At 49.0% G+C, this 23,930-nt stretch overlaps 1 protein-coding gene across 1 annotated transcript; it reads left to right on the top strand.

Moving 5' to 3' along the window:
- Positions 1-4,825: 4,825 nt before the first annotated feature.
- On the top strand, positions 4,826-22,492 carry LOC135532356 (transmembrane protein 255B-like; the record flags this gene model as incomplete). The annotated part of the gene is made up of 6 exons (XM_064959917.1): positions 4,826-4,915; positions 12,189-12,269; positions 15,102-15,187; positions 19,535-19,694; positions 20,425-20,571; positions 22,247-22,492. Coding segments are annotated over 6 exons (810 nt in total), but the record flags the coding sequence as incomplete, so codon positions are not given.
- Positions 22,493-23,930: the final 1,438 nt, after the last annotated feature.

Below are 23,930 nucleotides of genomic sequence, written 5' to 3'. Positions count from 1 at the left end.
AGAGAGGAGGAGAGAGGAGAGATGGGTTTAGAGAGGAGGGAGAGGAGGAGAGATGGGTTAGAGAGGGGAGAGATGGGTTAAGAGAGGAGGGAGAGATGGGTTAAGAGAGGAGGGGAGAGGAGGAGAGATGAGATAGGAGAGGAGATGAGAGGGAGGAGAGATGGAGATAGGAGAGAGATGAGAGAGGAGGAGAGATGGGATATGAGAGGAGATGAGAGGAGGAGAGATGGGTATAGGAGAGGAGGTGAGAGGAGGAGAGATGAGATGATGAGAGGAGATGGGAGGAGGAGAGATGAGATAGGAGAGGAGATGAGAGGAGGAGAGATGGGATAGGAGGAGGGAGATGAGAGGAGGGAGAGATGGGATATGAGAGGAGATGAGAGGAGGAGAGATGGGATATGAGAGGAGATGAGAGGAGAGAGAGATGAGATAGGAGAGGAGATGGGAGGAGGAGAGATGGGATAGGAGAGGAGATGAGATAGGAGGAGGAGATGAGATATGAGAGGAGATGAAGGAGGAGATGAGATAGGAGAGAAGATGGGAGGAGGAGATGAGATAGGAGGAGAGGAGATGAGAGATGAATGGCAGAGGAGATGAAGGAGGAGATAGAGGATAGGAAGGAGATGAGGAGGAGGGGAGGAGATGGGATATGAGGAGGAGATGAGAGAGGAGAGAATGGGAGGCGAGATAGGAGGATGGAGGGAGGAGATGAGATAGGAGTTGAGGGGAGAGGAGGAGAGATGGGTTAAGAGAAGGAGGAGATGTGATAAGGAGAGTAATGTTAGAGAGGGGGAGATGGAGTTAAGAGAGGAGGAGGGTGGGTTAAGAGAGGAGGGAGAGGAGAGATGTGATAAGAGGAGAGGAGATGTGTTAAGGAAGGGAGGAGATGTGTTAAGAGGAGAGGGAGATGTGTTAAGGAGAGGGAGTGTGTTAAGAGAGGAGGGGAGAAGGGAAGAGATGGGTTAAGAGAAGGAGGGGAAGGAGGAGGAGAGAGGGGAGAGATGGGTTAAGAGAGGAGGGGAGGAGAGATGGGATATAAGAGGAGAGGGAGGGTTAAGAGAGGGAGGGAGGAGAGATGGGATATGAGAGGGAGAGGAGATGTGTTAAGAGGGAGAGGAGGAGAGATGGGTTAGAGAGAGGAGGGGAGAGGAGGGGAGATGGGTTAAGAGAGGGGGAGGAGAAGAGATGGGATATGAGAGGAGAGATGTGTTAAGAGGGAGAGATGGGTTAAGAGAGGAGGGGAGAGGAGGAGAGATGGGTTAAGAGAGGGGGGAGATGGGTTAAGAGAGGAGGGAGAGATGGGTTAAGAGAGGAGGGGAGGAGAGATGGGATATGAGAGGAGAGGAGATGTGTTAAGAGAGGGGTAGAGATGGGTTAAGAGAGGAGGGAGAGGAGGAGAGATGGGTTTAGAGAGGAGGGGGAGGAGGGAGAAATGGGTTAAGAGAGGGGGAGAGATGGGTTAAGAGAGGAGGGGAGATGGGGTTAAGAGAGGAGGGAGAGGAGGAGAGATGAGATAGGAGAGGAGATGAGAGGAGGAGAGATAGGATAGGAGAGGAGATGAGAGGAGGAGAGATGGGATATGAGAGGAGATGAGAGGAGGAGGGATGGGATAGGAGAGGAGATGAGAGGAGGAGAGATGAGATATGAGAGGAGATGAGAGGAGGAGAGATGGGATGAGAGGAGAGATGAGAGGAGAGATGAGATAGGAGAGGAGATGGAGGGAGGAGAGATGAGATAGGAGAGAGATGAGATATGAGAGGAGGAGAGGAGATAGGGAGAGAAGATGGGAGGAGGAGAGATGAGATAGGAGAGGAGATGAGAGATGAGATAGGATAGAGAGGGAGATGAGAGATGGGATATGAGAGGAGATGAGAGGAGGAGAGATGGGGAGATGAGATAGGAGAGGAGATGGGAGGAGGAGAGATGAGATAGGAGAGGAGATGAGATAGAGATGAGATGAGAGGAGGAGAGGAGGTGAGATAGGAGAGGAGATGAGATAGGAGAGGAGATGAGATAGGAGAGGAGATGAGATAGGAGAGGAGATGAGATAGGAGAGGAGATGAGATAGGAGAGGAGATGAGGAGGAGAGGAGATCGAGAGGAGATGAGAGAGGAGGAGAGGAGATGAGATAGGAGAGGAGATGAGAGAGGAGAGGAGATGAGATAGGAGATGAGATGAGATAGGAGAGGAGATGAGAGGAGGAGGAGAGATGAGAGGAGAGGAGATGAGAGGAGGTGAGATAGGAGAGGAGATGAGATAGAGAGAGGAGGTGAGATAGGAGAGGAGATGAGATAGGAGAGGGAGATGAGATAGGAGAGGGAGATGAGAGGAGGAGAGGGATGAGATAGAGAGGAGATGAGAGGAGGAGAGGAGATGAGAGGGAGGAGAGGAGATGAGATAGGAGAGGAGATGAGATAGGAGAGGAGATGAGAGGAGGAGAGGGATGAGATGAGATGAGATAGGAGAGGAGATGAGAGGAGATGAGATGAGATAGGAGAGGAGATGAGAGGAGGAGGAGAGATGAGAGGAGAGGAGATTGAGATAGGAGGAGATGAGATAGGAGAGGAGGTGAGATAGGAGGGAGATGAGATAGGAGAGGAGATGAGATAGGAGAGGAGATGAGAGGAGGAGAGGGGATGAGATAGGAGAGGAGATGAGAGGAGGAGAGGAGATGAGAGGAGGAGAGGAGATGAGATAGGAGAGGAGATGAGATAGGAGAGGAGATGAGAGGAGGAGAGGGGATGAGATAGGAGAGGAGATGAGATAGGAGAGGAGATGAGATAGGAGAGGGAGATGAGATAGGAGAGGAGATGAGAGGAAGGGGATGAGATAGAGAGGAGATGAGAGGAGCAGAGGAGATGAGAGGAGGAGGAGAGATGAGAGGAGAGGAGATGAGAGGAGGAGAGGAGATCAGAGGAGGAGGAGAGATGAGAGGAGAGGAGATGAGAGGAGGAGAGGACTTTGTAAAACTTCTGTTACAATATCACCTTGAGTAAAAAGAAGTCATGAGGAACATGTGTATCTCCATTGATAGAGAGTGTCACGGCAGGGAGGGATGAAAGCTGGGCAGTAAGGAGGTACAGGAAAAGCACACGGCCATCAGCACAGCACCAGTCTGCTAGGAGGGATTGGGAGGCAGTTAAAAACGCTTTACAATATCAACTTGATGAACACCCATCTGTGATCGGGTCTGCTGGGGTTGGATGGGGTGTGTGTCTGTGTTGTGTGTGTGTGCGTGTGTGTGTGTGTGTGTGTGTGTGTGTGTGTGTGTGTGTGTGTGTGTGTGTGGTGTGTGTGTGTGTGTGTGTGTGTGTGTGTGTGTCTGTGTCAGAGTGTGTGTGTGTGTGTGTGTGTGTGTGTGTGTGTACAATGTGCTCACACACACTCCATCATGGTGACTCAGTGAGCTGAAGAATTAAAATGACCACCAGTCATGTTCCCATGAACAGGCCTTGACTAGAAAACCCTCATTTCCAACTGACTGGGTTTATAACAGGAATGGTTTTCTCCCTGTCAGTGGAATGACGCTGTATTGATTTCACTGAGTTTAGGATGTGTCTTCATAGGATGTGTGTGTTTGGCAGAGTGTGTGAGTTTGTGAACATGTTTGTGTGTGTGTGTGCATGTGTGTGTGTGAGAAGAGGTTGTGAAAAGGTGTGTGTGTGTGGGTGCGTGTGTGCGTGTGTGTGTGTGAGAAGAGGTTGTGAAAAGGTGTGTGTGTGGGTGCGTGTGTGCGTGGATGAGTATGTGACGTGTGTGTGTGTGAGAGAGACACAGTCTGTGTTAAGGTGTGTGTTGGTGAATCAGATTGATGAGTTAAGGTGTGTGTGTTGGTGAATCAGATTGATGTGTTAAGGTGTGTGTGTTGGTGAATCAGATTGATGTGTTAAGGTGTGTGTGTTGGTGAATCAGATTGATGTGTTAAGGTGTGTGTGTTGGTGAATCAGATTGGTGTGTGTGTTGGTGAATCAGATTAAGGTGGTGTGTGTGTTGGTGAATCAGATTGATGTGTTAAGGTGTGTGTGTTGGTGAATCAGATTGATGTGTTAAGATTGATGTGTTAAGGTGTGTGTGTTGGTGAATCAGATTGATGTGTTAAGGTGTGTGTGTTGGTGAATCAGATTGGGGGAATGAGATTGACCTTCCCTGTGTAGAAGGGTCGTCCCGTTGGCCCACTCTGATTGGAGGACACTAAACAACCCATAAAAGTACCTCTGCCTGACGAGGCAGGAAGCAGAGAGCTGTACATTTCCTTTAGTACCCCAGTCCTCATCCAGGCAACACAATCATCTGAGGCAAGGGCACTTACGTAATCCTGAGACACTGGCTGTTTGTGTGTCGGGGTGTTATGTGCATTACACTTACTAATTCTACTTCTCTCCTCCTCTCCTTAACCTCCTCTCCTTAACCTCCTCGCTTCCTCCTCCTTACCTCCTCTTCTTCCTCTCTTCCTCTCCTCCTCCCCCTCTGCTCTCCCTCTCTTTCTCCTCCTCTCCCCCCTTCCTCTTCTTCCTCTCTTCCTCTCCTTCTCCCCCCTCCTCCTCCCCCTTCTCCTCTCCCTCTCTTTCTCCTTCTCTCCTCCTCCTTCCTCTCTTCCTCTCCTTCTCCCCCTCCTCCTCCCCCTTCTCCTCTCCCTCTCTTTCTCCTCCTCTCCCCCTTACCTCCTCTTCTCCTCTCTTCCTCTCCTTCCTTCCTCCCCCTTCTCCTCTCCCTCTCTTTCTCCTCCCTCCCCCCTTGCCTCCCTTTCCTTCCTTCCTTTCTCTCTTCCTCCTCCCCTCCTTCCTCCTCTTCTCCCTCTTCTCCTCTCCCTCTCTTCCTCCTGCAGCTCATGGCAGCCATCATCTTCATCAGTATGGGAGTCATCGCTTCCTTCTTCTGTGCCATCGTGGACGGAATCATCGCGGCTGAGTTCATAGTCAGTACACACACACACGCACACGCACGCACACGCACGCACGCACGCACGCACACACACACACACACACACACACACACACACACACACACACACACACTCTCTGCTCAGGCTGACTCCAGTAATGAAACTTTGTAGAAACAATCAGATGGAACTCTGGTCTCTCGTCTCCGTGGCCAACTGTCCTCGTCACCGCTCTGTCGTTATTCACATGGCAACAGTCAAGTCAGACCAATCTATCTGAGCACTCGACCTGCCCGGCATTGTGGGTGCTCTGGTCTGACAGCCTTTGACGACAGACCAGTCAAGACCGATTGAACATCCCATAATAACACTAACATCCCTTCACTCTGAGACAAGACAAGCTACAGAATGCTAGGTTGCCTCCCAAACAGCCCCTTTTCCCTAGATAGTGCACTACTTTTAACACAGCCTTAAAGTGGGACCGACAGTGTTTTAACTAATTTGCAGATATGAAACAAACAGACACTCAATCAATCAATCAATCAATCAATCAATCAATCAAATGTATTTATAAAGCCCTTTTCACACCAGTAGATGTCCCACAGGGCTGTACAGAAGCCCAGCCTGAAACCCCAAACAGCAGCAATGTAGATGCACAAAGACATTGTTCATCTGAATATCGCCACGTGAAACCGAATGTCATCGGGATGCAGTTGTTTACATTTCACATCTGTATTACTCTGGATTATTGACGCTGGTGAAGAAACCTCTTGTTTCCTTTTAATTAAGGTAGGAATTGAACAAGTACCTCTGCTGTAGTTACAGTATTCAATGCAGCACGTGTGTCATCAGACCGTCCGAAAGACACGACCAGACTGAGAAAAGTGCTGTGAGATGAAGGGACAGATAACAGCAATAGCCAAGGAGACCTAAAGGGCACAAAAGGCACTAATTGTGGCGATTTCTGTTTAGTTTGATGCAGAAAAACAAGAGAATCTCTGGCTCAGTCGGTAGAGCATGGCGCTTGCAACGCCAAGCGTCGTGGGTTCGATTCCCGCTGGGGCCACCCATATGTAAAAGTAGTGGCCCCAGCCGACTTGTAAGTCGCTTTGGACAAAAGCGTCTGCTAAATGGGATATATTATTATTATTATTATTATTATTATATTATAAGAGACTGCTGCCCTGTAATACTTTCAATGTGGGGCTGGTGGCAGCAACATATACATGTTACGGTGAAACTGGAGGTTAGAAAAGTCAGTACATAGCACATTGAGGCATAGGAGTTACCGAGGACATTTTCTTTTAGCTGCCCATTTTGAAAGCTTGCTGAACCTGACCTCCAGTCATCTGCTGGTGTGTATATTGTCAAATGGCATTAATCATAGTCAAGAGAACACACATGTCTAAACACATCAACCTCCTGTACTACAACACATTCATTATATTGTGTAACATCGGAGAACAATAAAACTGACTAGAAGCATCTAGAAGAACATTGCACAGTTTCATTCCTAAAACCCAAATCAGGTCAATTATACTCTTTGGTTTGCGTACCACAGACACTCATATCATCAGTCAAAAATATCCAATTCCCAGCTTCCATGTGACTCAACATTCCATGATGTACACTAAGGCATTGTGGGCAGAATAGATAGATGCAGTTCAATGCATGATTCATATCATTCACCAATACATGTATTTTATTTGATTGCTATCGGGTGGTAAATCCCAGCTGGCCTGGTACATAGTTTGCTGCCTCCATTCACGATGCACTGTTTCACTTTCAACGACTCAATGTTCTTTAACAAAAACGAACGACTGTAACTAAGGTTGGGAATGTCAATACAACCACACTAGCAAGGGGCAATGATCACAAGTCAGTCAATGTGGCTAAGAGGCTAGCGTATCTATTTACGTAGCAAGCTAAAAACACAGAGCCTAGCGTTAGCTAGCTCGCTAGCTGCTAGGAGGATGTCCTGTCATTGGAGGACTGAGGAGTGGCTTCCGTCTGGCCACTCTACCATAAAGGCCTGATTGGTGGAGCTCTACAGAGATGGTTGTCCTTCTGGAAGGTTCTCCCATCTCCACAGAGGAACTCTAGAGCTCTGTCAGAGTGACCATCCGGTTCTTAGTCACCTCCCTGACCAAGACCCTTCTCCACCGATTGCTCAGTTTTGCCGGGCAGCCAGGTCTAGGAATAGTCTTGGTTGTTCCAAACATCTTCCATTTAAGAAGGATGGAGGCCACTGTGTTCTTGGGGACCTTCAATGCTGCAGATATTTTTTGGTACACTTCCCCAGATCTGTGCCTCGATACAATCCGGTCTCGGAGCTCTACGAACAATTCCTTCGACCTCATGGCTTGGTTTTTGCTCTGACATGCACTGTCAACTGTGGGATTTATAGACCGGTGTGTGCCTTTCCAAGTCATGTCCAATCAATTGAATTTACCACAGATGGGCTCCAATCACGTTGTAGAAACATCCCAAAGATGATCAATGGACACAGGATGCACCTGAGCTCAATTTCGAGTCTCATAGCAAAGGGTCTGAATACTTATGTAAAAAGGGCTTTATAAATACATTTGATTGATTGATTTTTGCAAACAAGCCATTTGCCACAAGGGCCTGCCAGGGCCTCCCGAGTGGTGCAGTGGTCTAAGGCACTGCATCACAGTGCTAGCTGTGCCACTGGAGATTCTGGGTTCGAGTCCAGGCTCTGTCACAGCCGGCCGCGACCGGGAGACCCATGGGGCGGTGCACAATTGGCCCAGCGTCGTCCGGGTTAGGGGAGGGTTTGGCCGGCAGGGATGTTCTTGACCCATCACTTGCGGGTTAAGTTGTCATTGTTTCAAGAAGCAGTGCTGCTTGGTTGGGTTGTGTTTCGGAGGACGCACGGATCTTGACCTTCGCCTCGCCCGAGTCCATACGGGAGTTGCAGCGATGAGACAAGACCAATTGGATACCACAAAATTGGGGAGAATAATTAGGGCATGCCATCATTCACTATGAACTGGACTGTGTGTTTACAGGCAGTAGGACCTGTCATCATTCACTATGAACTGGACTGTGTGTTTACAGGCAGTAGGACCTGTCATCATTCACTATGAACTGGACTGTGTGTTTACAGGCAGTAGGACCTGTCATCATTCACTATGAACTGGACTGTGTGTTTACAGGCAGTAGGACCTGCCATCATTCACTTTGAACTGGACTGTGTGTTTACAGGCAGTAGGACCTGTCATCATTCACTATGAACTGGACTGTGTGTTTACAGGCAGTAGGACCTGTCATCATTCACTTTGAACTGGACTGTGTGTTTACAGGCAGTAGGACCTGCCATCATTCACTTTGAACTGGACTGTGTGTTTACAGGCAGTAGGGCCTGTCATCATTCACTATGAACTGGACTGTGTGTTTACAGGCAGTAGGACCTGTCATCATTCACTATGAACTGGACTGTGTGTTTACAGGCAGTAGGACCTGTCATCATTCACTATGAACTGGACTGTGTGTTTACAGGCAGTAGGACCTGCCATCATTCACTTTGAACTGGACTGTGTGTTTACAGGCATTAAGGCCTGTCATCATTCACTATGAACTGGACTGTGTGTTTACAGGCAGTAGGACCTGCCATCATTCACTATGAACTGGACTGTGTGTTTACAGGCAGTAGGACCTGCCATCATTCACTATGAACTGGACTGTGTGTTTACAGGCAGTAGGATCTGTCATCATTCACTATGAACTGGACTGTGTGTTTACAGGCAGTAGGACCTGTCATCATTCACTATGAACTGGACTGTGTGTTTACAGGCAGTAGGACCTGCCATCATTCACTATGAACTGGACTGTGTGTTTACAGGCAGTAGGACCTGCCATCATTCACTATGAACTGGACTGTGTGTTTACAGGCAGTAGGACCTGTCATCATTCACTTTGAACTGGACTGTGTGTTTACAGGCAGTAGGACCTGTCATCATTCACTATGAACTGGACTGTGTGTTTACAGGCAGTAGGACCTGCCATCATTCACTATGAACTGGACTGTGTGTTTACAGGCAGTAGGACCTGTCATCATTCACTATGAACTGGACTGTGTGTTTACAGGCAGTAGGACCTGCCATCATTCACTATGAACTGGACTGTGTGTTTACAGGCAGTAGGACCTGCCATCATTCACTATGAACTGGACTGTGTGTTTACAGGCAGTAGGACCTGCCATCATTCACTATGAACTGGACTGTGTGTTTACAGGCAGTAGGACCTGTCATCATTCACTATGAACTGGACTGTGTGTTTACAGGCAGTAGGACCTGTCATCATTCACTTTGAACTGAACTGGACTGTGTGTTTACAGGCAGTAGGACCTGTCATCATTCACTATGAACTGGACTGTGTGTTTACAGGCAGTAGGACCTGTCATCATTCACTATGAACTGGACTGTGTGTTTACAGGCAGTAGGACCTGTCATCATTCACTATGAACTGGACTGTGTGTTTACAGGCAGTAGGACCTGCCATCATTCACTTTGAACTGGACTGTGTGTTAACAGGCAGTAGGACCTGTCATCATTCACTATGAACTGGACTGTGTGTTAACAGGCAGTAGGACCTGCCATCATTCACTATGAACTGGACTGTGTGTTAACAGGCAGTAGGACCTGTCATCATTCACTATGAACTGGACTGTGTGTTAACAGGCAGTAGGACCTGTCATCGTTCACTATGAACTGGACTGTGTGTTTACAGGCAGTAGGACCTGCCATCATTCACTATGAACTGGACTGTGTGTTTACAGGCAGTAGGATCTGTCATCATTCACTATGAACTGGACTGTGTGTTTACAGGCAGTAGGACCAGCGCCGATTTAGATCATTAGAACGCATTCGCAAAAAGCCACAAAATACACCTTAAATACCTTCAGAAAGTATTCAGACCCCTTGACATTTTCCACGTTTTGTTACGTTACAGCCTTATTCTAAAATTGATTAAATAAAAACAAATCCTCAGCAATCTACACACAATACCCCATAATGACAAAGCGTTTTTTGATTTTTTTGGGGAAAATGTATTGAATATAAAAAACAGATGCCTGATTTACATCAGCTAATGTCACAAATTGCTATGAAGAAACCCACAGCCTAAATCAGCAAACAGCACACAATGCAGATGTAGAAGCACGGTGGCTATGAAAAACTCCCTAGAAAGGCAGGAACCTTGGAAGCAACCTAGAGAGGAACCAGGCTCTGAGGGGTGGCCAGTCCTCTTCTGGCTGTGCCGAGTGGAGATTATAAACCTAGAGAGGAACCAGGCTCTGAGGGGTGGCCAGTCCTCTTCTGGCTGTGCCAGGTGGAGATTATAAACCTAGAGAGGAACCAGGCTATGAGGGGTTGTCAGTCCTCTTCTGGCTGTGCCAGGTGGAGATTATAAACCTAGAGAGGAACCAGGCTCTGAGGGGAGGTCAGTCCTCTTCTGGCTGTGCCAGGTGGAGATTATAAACCTAGAGAGGAACCAGGCTCTGAGGGGTGGCCAGTCCTCTTCTGGCTGTGCCGAGTGGAGATTATAAACCTAGAGAGGAACCAGGCTATGAGGGGTTGTCAGTCCTCTTCTGGCTGTGCCAGGTGGAGATTATAAACCTAGAGAGGAACCAGGCTCTGAGGGGTGGCCAGTCCTCTTCTGGCTGTGCCAGGTGGAGATTATAAACCTAGAGAGGAACCAGGCTCTGAGGGGTGGCCAGTCCTCTTCTGGCTGTGCCGAGTGGAGATTATAAACCTAGAGAGGAACCAGGCTCTGAGGGGTGGTCAGTCCTCTTCTGGCTGTGCCGAGTGGAGATTATAAACCTAGAGAGGAACCAGGCTCTGAAGGGAGGCCAGTCCTCTTCTGGCTGTGCCGAGTGGAGATTATAAACCTAGAGAGGAACCAGGCTCTGAGGGGTGGTCAGTCCTCTTCTGGCTGTGCCAGGTGGAGATTATAAACCTAGAGAGGAACCAGGCTCTGAGGGGTGTCAGTCCTCTTCTGGCTGTGCCAGGTGGAGATTATAAACCTAGAGAGGAACCAGGTTCTGAGGGGTGGCCAGTCCTCTTCTGGCTGTGCCGAGTGGAGATTATAAACCTAGAGAGGAACCAGGCTCTGAGGGGTGGCCAGTCCTCTTCTGGCTGTGCCGAGTGGAGATTATAAACCTAGAGAGGAACCAGGCTCTGAGGGGTGGCCAGTCCTCTTCTGGCTGTGCCGGGTGGAGATTATAAACCTAGAGAGGAACCAGGCTCTGAGGGGTGGTCAGTCCTCTTCTGGCTGTGCCAGGTGGAGATTATAAACCTAGAGAGGAACCAGGATCTGAGGGGTGGCCAGTCCTCTTCTGGCTGTGCCAGGTGGAGATTATAAACCTAGAGAGGAACCAGGATCTGAGGGGTGGCCAGTCCTCTTCTGGCTGTGCCAGGTGGAGATTATAAACCTAGAGAGGAACCAGGCTCTGAGGGGTGGCCAGTCCTCTTCTGGCTGTGCCGAGTGGAGATTATAACAGTACATGGCCAAGATGTTCAAACGTTCATAGATGACCAGCAGGGTCAGGGTCACAGTGGTTGTAGAGGGTGCAACAGGTCAGCACCTCAGGGGTAAATGTAATTTGGCTTTTCATAGTCGATCTTTCAGAGTTAAAGACAGCAGGTGCGGTAGAGAGAGAGTCGCAAACAGCAGGTCCAGGACAAGGTAGCACGTCCGGTGAACAGGTCAGGGTTCCATAGCCGCAGGCAGAACAGTTGAAACTGGAGCAGCAGCACGACCAGGTGGACTGGGGACAGCAAGGAGTCATCAGGCCAGGTAGTCCTGAGGCATGGTCCTAGGGCTCAGGTCCTCCGAGAGAAAAGAAACAGAGTTAGAGGGAACATACTTAAATTCACACAGGACACCAGATAAGACAGGAGAAATACTCCAGATATAACAGACTGACCCTAGCCCCCCCGACACAGAGACTATATGACTACTGTAGCTCTGATTGGCTGTAGCACACCGACCAGTCTGCGTAGACTCCGGTCTGTTATTAGGTTTTATGTCCTGCAGTGTCTATTAATTGTCCAAACAGACAGCCATGTTCCCACTATATATTGCTATAGAATGTTCACATATGCCTTACTCTACGTAATTCCCAAACATTCTAAGAGTTTATGAAAACGTCAAAATGACCATATCTAATGGCTCGCTGGTCAGATAATGATTCATATTCTTCCTGGGGGTGTTAATATGAACACATTTCATGTTGTTAAAATGCTGTCAGTTTCAACTTGAATCTCCTCTCTGTTTCCTCTCTCAGGACAGGAGGCCTCTGCTGGAGGACAGGTGTGAGTTCTACGCCAGTGGATCAGGGTACGCCTACGACAACTATTATACTGAGGTGAATCAGAGCACACACACATACACACCACACACACACACACACACACACATACACACACACACACACACCTCCTCCACACGCACACACACACACACCTCCTCCACACGCACACACACACACACCTCCTCCACACCCCCCCACACACACCCCACACACACACACCCCACCACACACACACACCTCCTCCACACGCACACACACACACACCTCCTCCACACGCACACACACACACACCTCCTCCACACGCACACACACACACACACACACACCTCCTCAACACACACACACACACCTCCTCCACACACGCACACACACACACACCTCCTCCACACGCACACACACACACACACACCTCCTCCACACACAACACACACCTCCTCCACACACACACCTCCTCCACACGCACACACACACCTCCTCCACACACCCCCCTCACCACACACACACACACACCTCCACTCTCCCACCACACACACACCTCCTTCCTATGTATACTGTGTGTGAAAAACGTTGAATGACTTGCTTATGACTTTCAGAATTCATTAAAGCTCGATGAAGTCTTGACAGAGTTAGTAAACGTCGTGGGGCGGATCTTTCCCTTCCCACTCAGTACAGCGTGTTCAGTGTTACCATGGAGATTGAGCCTGTGTCTGAAATAACACCCTATTCCTTTAATAGTGGAGGGGGGGGTGTAGGTCTATCTTTAGAGTCTGAAATAACACCCTATTCCTTTAATAGTGGAGGGGGGGATGTAGGTCTATCTTTAGAGTCTGAAATAACACCCTATTCCTTTAATAGTGGAGGGGGACGTAGGTCTATCTTTAGAGTCTGAAATAACACCCTATTCCTTTAATAGTGGAGGGGGGACGTAGGTCTATCTTTAGAGTCTGAAATAACACCCTCTTCCTTTAATAGTGGAGGGGGGACGTAGGTCTGTCTTTAGAGTCTGAAATAACACCCTATTCCTTTAATAGTGGAGGGGGGGACGTAGGTCTATCTTTAGAGTCTGAAATAACACCCTATTCCTTTAATAGTGGAGGGGGGGACGTAGGTCTGTCTTTAGAGTCTGAAATAACACCCTATTCCTTTAATAGTGGAGGGGGGGCGTAGGTCTGTCTTTAGAGTCTGAGATAACACCCTATTCCTTTAATAGTGGAGGGGGGACGTAGGTCTGTTTTTAGAGTCTGAAATAACACCCTATTCCTTTAATAGTGGAGGGGGGACGTAGGTCTATCTTTAGAGTCTGAAATAACACCCTATTCCTTTAATAGTGGAGGGGGACGTAGGTCTATCTTTAGAGTCTGAAATAACACCCTATTCCTTTAATAGTGGAGGGGGACGTAGGTCTGTCTTTAGAGTCTGAAATAACACCCTATTCCTTTAATAGTGGAGGGGGGGACGTAGGTCTATCTTTAGAGTCTGAAATAACACCCTATTCCTTTAATAGTGGAGGGGGGACGTAGGTCTATCTTTAGAGTCTGAAATAACACCCTATTCCTTTAATAGTGGAGGGGGGGACGTAGGTTAGTTAGGGTTTATGGGGGTAGATAATACATAGTTTGGGGTTACGGGGGGGTAGATAATACATAGTTAGGGGTTATGGGTGGTAGATAATACATAGTTAGGGGTTATGGGGGGTAGATAATACATAGTTAGGGGTTATGGGGGTAGATAATACATAGTTAGGGGTTATGGGGGGTAGATAATACATAGTTAGGGGTTATGGGTGGTAGATAATACGTAGTTAGGGGTTATGGGGGGTAGATAATACATAGTTAGGGGGTAGATAATACATAGTTAGGGGTTATGGGGGGGTAGATAATACATAGTTAGGGGTTATGTGGGGGTAGATAATACATAGGGGTTATGGGGGGGTTGGTATTAATACATAGTTAGGGGTTATGTGGGGGTAGATAATACATAGTTATGGGTCATGGGGGGGTAGATAATACATAGTTAGGGGTTATGGGGGGGGTAGATAATACATAGTTAGGGGATATGGGGGGGGTAGATAATACATAGTTAGGGGTTATGGGGGGGGTGGATAATACATAGTTAGGGGGGTAAATAAAACATAGTTAGGGGTTATGGGGGGTAGATAATACATAGTTATGGGTTATGGGGGGGTAGATAATACATAGTTATGGGTTATGGGGGCTAGATAATACATAGTTAGGGGTTATGGGGGGTAGATAATACATAGTTAGGGGGTAGATAATACATAGTTAGGGGTTATGGGGGGGTAGATAATACATAGTTAGGGGTTATGGGTGGTAGATAATACATAGTTAGGGGTTATGGGGGGGGTAGATAATACATAGTTAGGGGTTATGGGGGGGGTAGATAATACATAGTTAGGGGGTAGATAATACATAGTTAGGGGTTATGGGGGGGTAGATAATACATAGTTAGGGGTTATGGGGGGGTAGATAATACATAGTTAGGGGGATAGATAATACATAGTTAGGGGTTATGGGGGTAGATAATACATAGTTAGGGGGTAGATAATACATAGTTAGGGGTTATGGGGGGTAGATAATACATAGTTAGGGGGTAGTTAATACATAGTTAGGGGTTATGGGGGGTAGATAATACATAGTTAGGGGTTATGGGGGGGGGGGGGGTAGATAATACATAGTTAGGGGTTATGGGGGGTAGATAATACATAGTTAGGGGTTATGGTTCGGGACGGGTTCGCTGGTTGGGGTATCGGGCTCTCTGGCACCATCTACTGACAATGACACATTCTGTTTTTTGCTGCCATAGCAATGTCTCTTTGTCTCTGTTCTGTCTGTCTGTCTGTCTGTCTGTCTGTCTGTCTGTCTGTAGGTGATGTGCAGCTCATTCAACAGTGAGTGTAAAGTGAGAATGAAGAGCAACACCTGCTACTGCTGTGACCTGTACAACTGTGAGAGGTAAGGAAAAACACCTGTGTGTGTGTGTTCGCGTTCAAGCACGGAGGTGTGTGTGTGACTGTCTGTCTCCTCTCTCTCCTCCAGTCCAGACTACCATACCCATTACTATGAGTTCACTCTGTCTCCTCCAGTCCAGACTACCATACCCATTACTATGAGTTCACTCTGTCTCCTCTCTCTCCTCCAGTCCAGACTACCATACCCATTACTATGAGTTCACTCTGTCTCCTCCAGTCCAGACTACCATACCCATTACTATGAGTTCACTCTGTCTCCTGTCTCTCCTCCAGTCCAGACTACCATACCCATTACTATGAGTTCACTCTGTCTCCTGTCTCTCCTCTAGTCCAGACTACCATACCCATTACTATGAGTTCACTCTGTCTCCTCTCTCTCCTCCAGTCCAGACTACCATACCCATTACTATGAGTTCACTCTGTCTCCTCTCTCTCCTCCAGTCCAGACTACCATACCCATTACTATGAGTTCACTCTGTCTCCTCTCTCTCCTCCAGTCCAGACTACCATACCCATTACTATGAGTTCACTCTGTCTCCTGTCTCTCCTCCAGTCCAGACTACCATACCCATTACTATGAGTTCACTCTGTCTCCTGTCTCTCCTCCAGTCCAGACTACCATACCCATTACTATGAGTTCACTCTGTCTCCTGTCTCTCCTCCAGTCCAGACTACCATACCCATTACTATGAGTTCACTCTCTCTCCTCCAGTCCAGACTACCATACCCATTACTATGAGTTCACTCTGTCTCCTGTCTCTCCTCCAGTCCAGACTACCATACCCATTACTATGAGTTCACTCTGTCTCCTCCAGTCCAGACTACCATACCCATTACTATGAGTTCACTCTCTCTCCTCCAGTCCAGACTACCATACCCATTACTATGAGTTCACTCTGTCTCCTCTCTCTCCTCCAGTCCAGACTACCATACCCATTACTATGAGTTCACTCTGTCTCCTGTCTCTCCTCCAGTCCAGACTACCATACCCATTACTATGAGTTCACTCTGTCTCCTCTCTCTCCTCCAGTCCAGACTACCATACCCATTACTATGAGTTCACTCTGTCTCCTGTCTCTCCTCCAGTCCAGACTACCATACCCATTACTATGAGTTCACTCTGTCTCCTCCAGTCCAGACTACCATACCCATTACTATGAGTTCACTCTGTCTCCTGTCTCTCCTCCAGTCCAGACTACCATACCCATTACTATGAGTTCACTCTGTCTCCTCCAGTCCAGACTACCATACCCATTACTATGAGTTCACTCTGTCTCCTCTCTCTCCTCCAGTCCAGACTACCATACCCATTACTATGAGTTCACTCTGTCTCCTCTCTCTCCTCCAGTCCAGACTACCATACCCATTACTATGAGTTCACTCTGTCTCCTCTCTCTCCTCCAGTCCAGACTACCATACCCATTACTATGAGTTCACTCTGTCTCCTCCAGTCCAGACTACCATACCCATTACTATGAGTTCACTCTGTCTCCTGTCTCTCCTCCAGTCCAGACTACCATACCCATTACTATGAGTTCACTCTGTCTCCTCTCTCTCCTCCAGTCCAGACTACCACACCCATTACTATGAGTTCACTCTGTCTCCTGTCTCTCCTCCAGTCCAGACTACCATACCCATTACTATGAGTTCACTCTGTCTCCTCTCTCTCCTCCAGTCCAGACTACCATACCCATTACTATGAGTTCACTCTGTCTCCTCTCTCTCCTCCAGTCCAGACTACCATACCCATTACTATGAGTTCACTCTGTCTCCTGTCTCTCCTCCAGTCCAGACTACCATACCCATTACTATGAGTTCACTCTGTCTCCTCCAGTCCAGACTACCATACCCATTACTATGAGTTCACTCTGTCTCCTCCAGTCCAGACTACCATACCCATTACTATGAGTTCACTCTGTCTCCTCCAGTCCAGACTACCATACCCATTACTATGAGTTCACTCTGTCTCCTGTCCCTCCTCCAGTCCAGACTACCATACCCATTACTATGAGTTCACTCTCTCTCCTCCAGTCCAGACTACCATACCCATTACTATGAGTTCACTCTGTCTCCTCTCTCTCCTCCAGTCCAGACTACCATACCCATTACTATGAGTTCACTCTGTCTCCTCTCTCTCCTCCAGTCCAGACTACCATACCCATTACTATGAGTTCACTCTGTCTCCTGTCTCTCCTCCAGTCCAGACTACCATACCCATTACTATGAGTTCACTCTGTCTCCTGTCTCTCCTCCAGTCCAGACTACCATACCCATTACTATGAGTTCACTCTGTCTCCTGTCTCTCCTCCAGTCCAGACTACCATACCCATTACTATGAGTTCACTCTCTCTCCTCCAGTCCAGACTACCATACCCATTACTATGAGTTCACTCTGTCTCCTGTCGCTCCTCCAGTCCAGACTACCATACCCATTACTATGAGTTCACTCTGTCTCCTCCAGTCCAGACTACCATACCCATTACTATGAGTTCACTCTCTCTCCTCCAGTCCAGACTACCATACCCATTACTATGAGTTCACTCTGTCTCCTCTCTCTCCTCCAGTCCAGACTACCATACCCATTACTATGAGTTCACTCTGTCTCCTGTCTCTCCTCCAGTCCAGACTACCATACCCATTACTATGAGTTCACTCTGTCTCCTCTCTCTCCTCCAGTCCAGACTACCATACCCATTACTATGAGTTCACTCTGTCTCCTGTCTCTCCTCCAGTCCAGACTACCATACCCATTACTATGAGTTCACTCTGTCTCCTCCAGTCCAGACTACCATACCCATTACTATGAGTTCACTCTGTCTCCTGTCTCTCCTCCAGTCCAGACTACCATACCCATTACTATGAGTTCACTCTGTCTCCTCCAGTCCAGACTACCATACCCATTACTATGAGTTCACTCTGTCTCCTCTCTCTCCTCCAGTCCAGACTACCATACCCATTACTATGAGTTCACTCTGTCTCCTCTCTCTCCTCCAGTCCAGACTACCATACCCATTACTATGAGTTCACTCTGTCTCCTCTCTCTCCTCCAGTCCAGACTACCATACCCATTACTATGAGTTCACTCTGTCTCCTCCAGTCCAGACTACCATACCCATTACTATGAGTTCACTCTGTCTCCTGTCTCTCCTCCAGTCCAGACTACCATACCCATTACTATGAGTTCACTCTGTCTCCTCTCTCTCCTCCAGTCCAGACTACCATACCCATTACTATGAGTTCACTCTGTCTCCTGTCTCTCCTCCAGTCCAGACTACCATACCCATTACTATGAGTTCACTCTGTCTCCCTCTCTCCTCCAGTCCAGACTACCATACCCATTACTATGAGTTCACTCTGTCTCCTCTCTCTCCTCCAGTCCAGACTACCATACCCATTACTATGAGTTCACTCTGTCTCCTGTCTCTCCTCCAGTCCAGACTACCATACCCATTACTATGAGTTCACTCTGTCTCCTCCAGTCCAGACTACCATACCCATTACTATGAGTTCACTCTGTCTCCTCCAGTCCAGACTACCATACCCATTACTATGAGTTCACTCTGTCTCCTCCAGTCCAGACTACCATACCCATTACTATGAGTTCACTCTGTCTCCTGTCCCTCCTCCAGTCCAGACTACCATACCCATTACTATGAGTTCACTCTCTCTCCTCCAGTCCAGACTACCATACCCATTACTATGAGTTCACTCTGTCTCCTCTCTCTCCTCCAGTCCAGACTACCATACCCATTACTATGAGTTCACTCTGTCTCCTCTCTCTCCTCCAGTCCAGACTACCATACCCATTACTATGAGTTCACTCTGTCTCCTGTCTCTCCTCCAGTCCAGACTACCATACCCATTACTATGAGTTCACTCTGTCTCCTGTCTCTCCTCCAGTCCAGACTACCATACCCATTACTATGAGTTCACTCTGTCTCCTCTCTCTCCTCCAGTCCAGACTACCATACCCATTACTATGAGTTCACTCTGTCTCCTGTCTCTCCTCCAGTCCAGACTACCATACCCATTACTATGAGTTCACTCTCTCTCCTCCAGTCCAGACTACCATACCCATTACTATGAGTTCACTCTGTCTCCTGTCTCTCCTCCAGTCCAGACTACCATACCCATTACTATGAGTTCACTCTGTCTCCTGTCTCTCCTCCAGTCCAGACTACCACACCCATTACTATGAGTTCACTCTGTCTCCTGTCTCTCCTCCAGTCCAGACTACCATACCCATTACTATGAGTTCACTCTGTCTCCTCCAGTCCAGACTACCATACCCATTACTATGAGTTCACTCTGTCTCCTGTCTCTCCTCCAGTCCAGACCTCCATACCCATTACTATGAGTTCACGGGGGTGAGTAGCTGCTGGGATGTGGTCCAGCTCCATCGTCTGCTGTGGGTCTGTGTGGTGCTCAACACAATGGGCCTGTTCCTGGGAATCATCACAGCTGCTATACTGGGGGCTTACAAGGACCTGGTGGGGCACACACACACACACACACACACACACACACACACACACACACACACACACACACACACACACACACACACACACACACACACACACACACACACACACACACACACACACACACACTCCACACACACACACACACACACACACACACACACACACACAATACCTAGAACACACGTCTGTTTGTTAGGTACATATTTCATTTGTTATTGGTTACACTAACTATACGTATTCCTCTCTCTTCCCCCCTTCCCACCCCTCTTCCTTCCCCCCCTTCCCACCCCTCTCCCTTCTCCCTTCCCCCTTCTCTCCCCCTCCCCAAATCTCTCCCTTCCCCCTTCTCTCCCCTCTCCCCTCTCCCCCTCTCCCCCTTCTCTCCTCTCTCCCCTCTCCCCCTCTCCCCCTCTCCCTTCCCCCCCCTTCTCTCCCCCTCTCCCCCCTCTCCCTTCCCCCCTTCTCTCCCCCTCCCTCCCCTCTCCCCCTTCTCTCCCCTCTCCCTTCACCCTCTCTCCCTCCCTTCGCTCTCCCTCTTTCCCTCCCCTCTCCCTCTCTCTTTCTCCCTCCCCTCCCCTTCCCTCTCTCTTTCTCCCTCCCCTCCCCCTTCCCTCTCCCTTTCCCCCCCTCCCTCCCTCCCTCCCTCCCCCTTCCCTCTCCCTTTCCCCCTCCCCTTCCCTTCCCTCTCTCTCCTCTCCCTCCCTCACTCCCTCCCTCCCTCCTTCTGTCTCAGGCTCCTGCCACCCAGATGTCCCCCAGTCCCCGCCCCACCCCCCATATCATGTATAACCCCACCCAGCATGTGGTGACCTACGCTGGCTTCTGCCCCAACGGACAGGCCCTGCCCGCCTACCCCAACTACCCCGCTTTGCCCATGCAGGTAAAAAATACCCCAACTACCCCGCTCTGCCCTGTAGGTTAGACCCCAACTACCCCACTCTGCCCCTGTAGGTTAGACCCCAACTACCCCCAACTACCCCACTCTGCCCCTGTAGGTTAGAACCCAACTACCCCACTCTGCCCCTGTAGGTTAGACCCCAACTACCCCACTCTGTCCCTGTAGGTTAGACCCCAACTACCCCACTCTGCCCCTGCAGGTTAGACCCCAACTACCCCCAACTACCCCACTCTGCCCCTGTAGGTTAGACCCCAACTACCCCACTCTGCCCCTGTAGGTTAGACCCCAACTACCCCACTCTGTCCCTCTAGGTTAGACTCCAACTACCCCCAACTACTCCACTCTGCCCCTCTAGGTTAGACCCCAACTACCCCACTCTGCCCCTGTAGGTTAGACCCCAACTACCCCACTCTGCCCCTGTAGGTTAGACCCCAACTACCCCACTCTGCTGCTACAGGTTAGACCCCAACTACCCCACTCTGTCCCTGTAGGTTAGACCCCAACTACCCCACTCTGCCCCTGTAGGTTAGACCCCAACTACCCCACTCTGCCCCTGTAGGTCAGACCCCAACTACTCCAAACTACCCCACTCTGCCCCTGTAGGTTAGACCCCAACTACCCCACTCTGCCCCTGTAGGTTAGACCCCAACTACCCCACTCTGCCCCTGTAGGTTAGACCCCAACTACCCCACTCTGCCCCTGTAGGTTAGACCCCAACTACCCCACTCTGCCCCTGTAGGTTCACCCCAACTACCCCACTCTGCCCCTGTAGGTTAGACCCCAACTACCCCACTCTGCCCCTTTAGGTTAGACCCCAACTACCCAACTCTGCCCTGTAGGTTAGACCCCAACTACTCCAAACTACCCCACTCTACCCCACTGTAGTTTAGACCCCAACTACCCCACTCTGCCCCTGTAGGTTAGACCCCAACTACCCCACTCTGCCCCTGTAGGTTAGACCCCAACTACCCCACTCTGCCCCTGTGTGTTAGACCCCAACTACCCCACTCTGCCCCTGTAGGTTAGACCCCAACTACCCCCACTCTGCCCTGTAGGTTAGACCCCAACTACCCCCAACTACCCCACTCTGCCGCTACAGGTTAGACCCCAACTACCCCACTCTGCCCCTGTAGGTTAGACCCCAACTACCCCCACTCTGTCGCTACAGGTTAGACCCCAACTACCCCCACTCTGCCCTGTAGGGTAGACCCCAACTACCCCACTCTGCCCCTGTAGGTTAGACCCCAACTACTCCAAACTACCCCACTCTGCCCCTCTAGGTTAGACCCCAACTACCCCACTCTGCCCCTGTAGGTTAGACCCCAACTACCCCACTCTGCCCCTGTAGGTTAGACCCCAACTACAATAGTATTTCGTAAAAGTAAAATCTCCTCGTCATCCAGTGATATGAATGTCTCCTCTCTGTCGTCTCTCTCCTCGCTCTCTTCTCTCTATGTCTCTCGATCTCGGTCTCTCTCTCTCCTCTGTTGTCTCTCTCTCCTCGCTCTCTTCTCTCTATGTCTCTCTCTCTCAACCTCGGTCTCTCTCTCTCTCTCTCCTCTGTTGTCTCTCTTCTCTCCCATTTGTTGTCTCTCTCTCTCCCCTCTGTTGTCTCTCTCTCCTCTCCTCTCCTCTTCTCTCTCTCTGTCTTTCTCAGCACCACAGCAGTTACCAGGCCCCCTCCACCCCCCAGCCCGGCCTGGAGATGACCCTAACCCCCTCCTCTCCGTCAGAGGAGAGCCAGAGCCAGCCTTCCGCCCAGGCCCCCAGCCAGCCCACCTTCCAGACTGGCTCCCAGGACCCTGGTCAGGGTTACATGCTAACACCCAACGCCCCTGCCCTCTACCCTGGCCCCGTCTACGGGCCCTCCGGCTTCGAGAAGCCCCCTCCTTATGCATGCTGAATGCCAACCTGACCTTTAGCCTTTGACCTTTAGGCCAGGGTAAGAGAGGCTAATGTCCAGAAACAACACCTGGCCTCTGTCACCTGGTCAGCACAGACATGAAGGAATCAGCTCGGTGTGACAGCTTCTATATATCCTATCAATCAATCAGATATGGCTTCCATATAACAAATATATCCTTTCAATCAATCAGATATGGCTTCCATATAACAAATATATCCTATCAATCAATCAGATATGGCTTCCATATAACAAATATATCCTTTCAATCAATCAGATATGGCTTCCATATAACAAATATATCCTTCCAATCATTGCTCCTTACGGCCAGCTATGTGATTCCTTTAGATCTGCACACAACAACCAGTTAGGGAATAAAAGGGACTAGGAGACATGGGGCTAGGAGACAAGGGACTAGGATAAGGGACTAGGAGACATGGGGCTAGGAGACAAGGGACTAGGATAAGGGACTAGGAGACATGGGGCTAGGGGATAAGGGACTAGGGCTTCTTTCTGGACGAGGCCAGAGAATGTAGCACAAGCAGGGTTGGGGAGGTTACTTTTAAAATGCACCTGTCCAAAATAGTAATTATTGGATTACTCAAACTAAGTACTGTAATCTGATTACTTTTACTGCTGCAATTAGATTAGAGGCATTTGAAGAAGACAAGCTGGCATGCTACCAATTGCACAACATTAATTGTAGGATAAATCAATGGGAAGAGGTCCAGAAACAGCCCCTAGCCTCTCACCTGGTTAGCAGTTAGCACAGACCTGAAGGAACCAGATGGTGTGATGGCTTCCATATACCCTTCCAACCAATCAGATATGGCCTCCATATACCCTTCCAACCAATCAGATATGGCCTCCATATACCCTTCCAACCAATCAGATATGGCCTCCATATACCCTTCCAATCAGATATGGCCTCCATATACCCTTCCAATCAATCAGATATGGCCTCCATATACCCTTCCAATCAGATATGGCCTCCATATACCCTTCCAACCAATCAGATATGGCCTCCATATACCCTTCCAACCAATCAGATATGGCCTCCATATACCCTTCCAACCAATCAGATATGGCCTCCATATACCCTTCCAATCAGATATGGCCTCCATATACCCTTCCAATCAATCAGATATGGCCTCCATATACCCTTCCAACCAATCAGATATGGCCTCCATATACCCTTCCAACCAATCAGATATGGCCTCCATATACCCTTCCAATCAGATATGGCCTCCATATACCCTTCCAATCAGATATGGCCTCCATATACCCTTCCAATCAGATATGGCCTCCATATACCCTTCCGATCAGATATGGCCTCCATATACCCTTCCAATCAGATATGTCCTCCATATACCCTTCCAATCAGATATGGCCCCCATATACCCTTCCAACCAATCAGATATGGCCTCCATATACCCTT

This window comes from Oncorhynchus masou, unplaced genomic scaffold (assembly GCF_036934945.1).
Source record: "Oncorhynchus masou masou isolate Uvic2021 unplaced genomic scaffold, UVic_Omas_1.1 unplaced_scaffold_1835, whole genome shotgun sequence".
NCBI lineage: Eukaryota > Metazoa > Chordata > Actinopteri > Salmoniformes > Salmonidae > Oncorhynchus > Oncorhynchus masou.
This window is presented reverse-complemented; position numbering and strand designations above follow the sequence as displayed.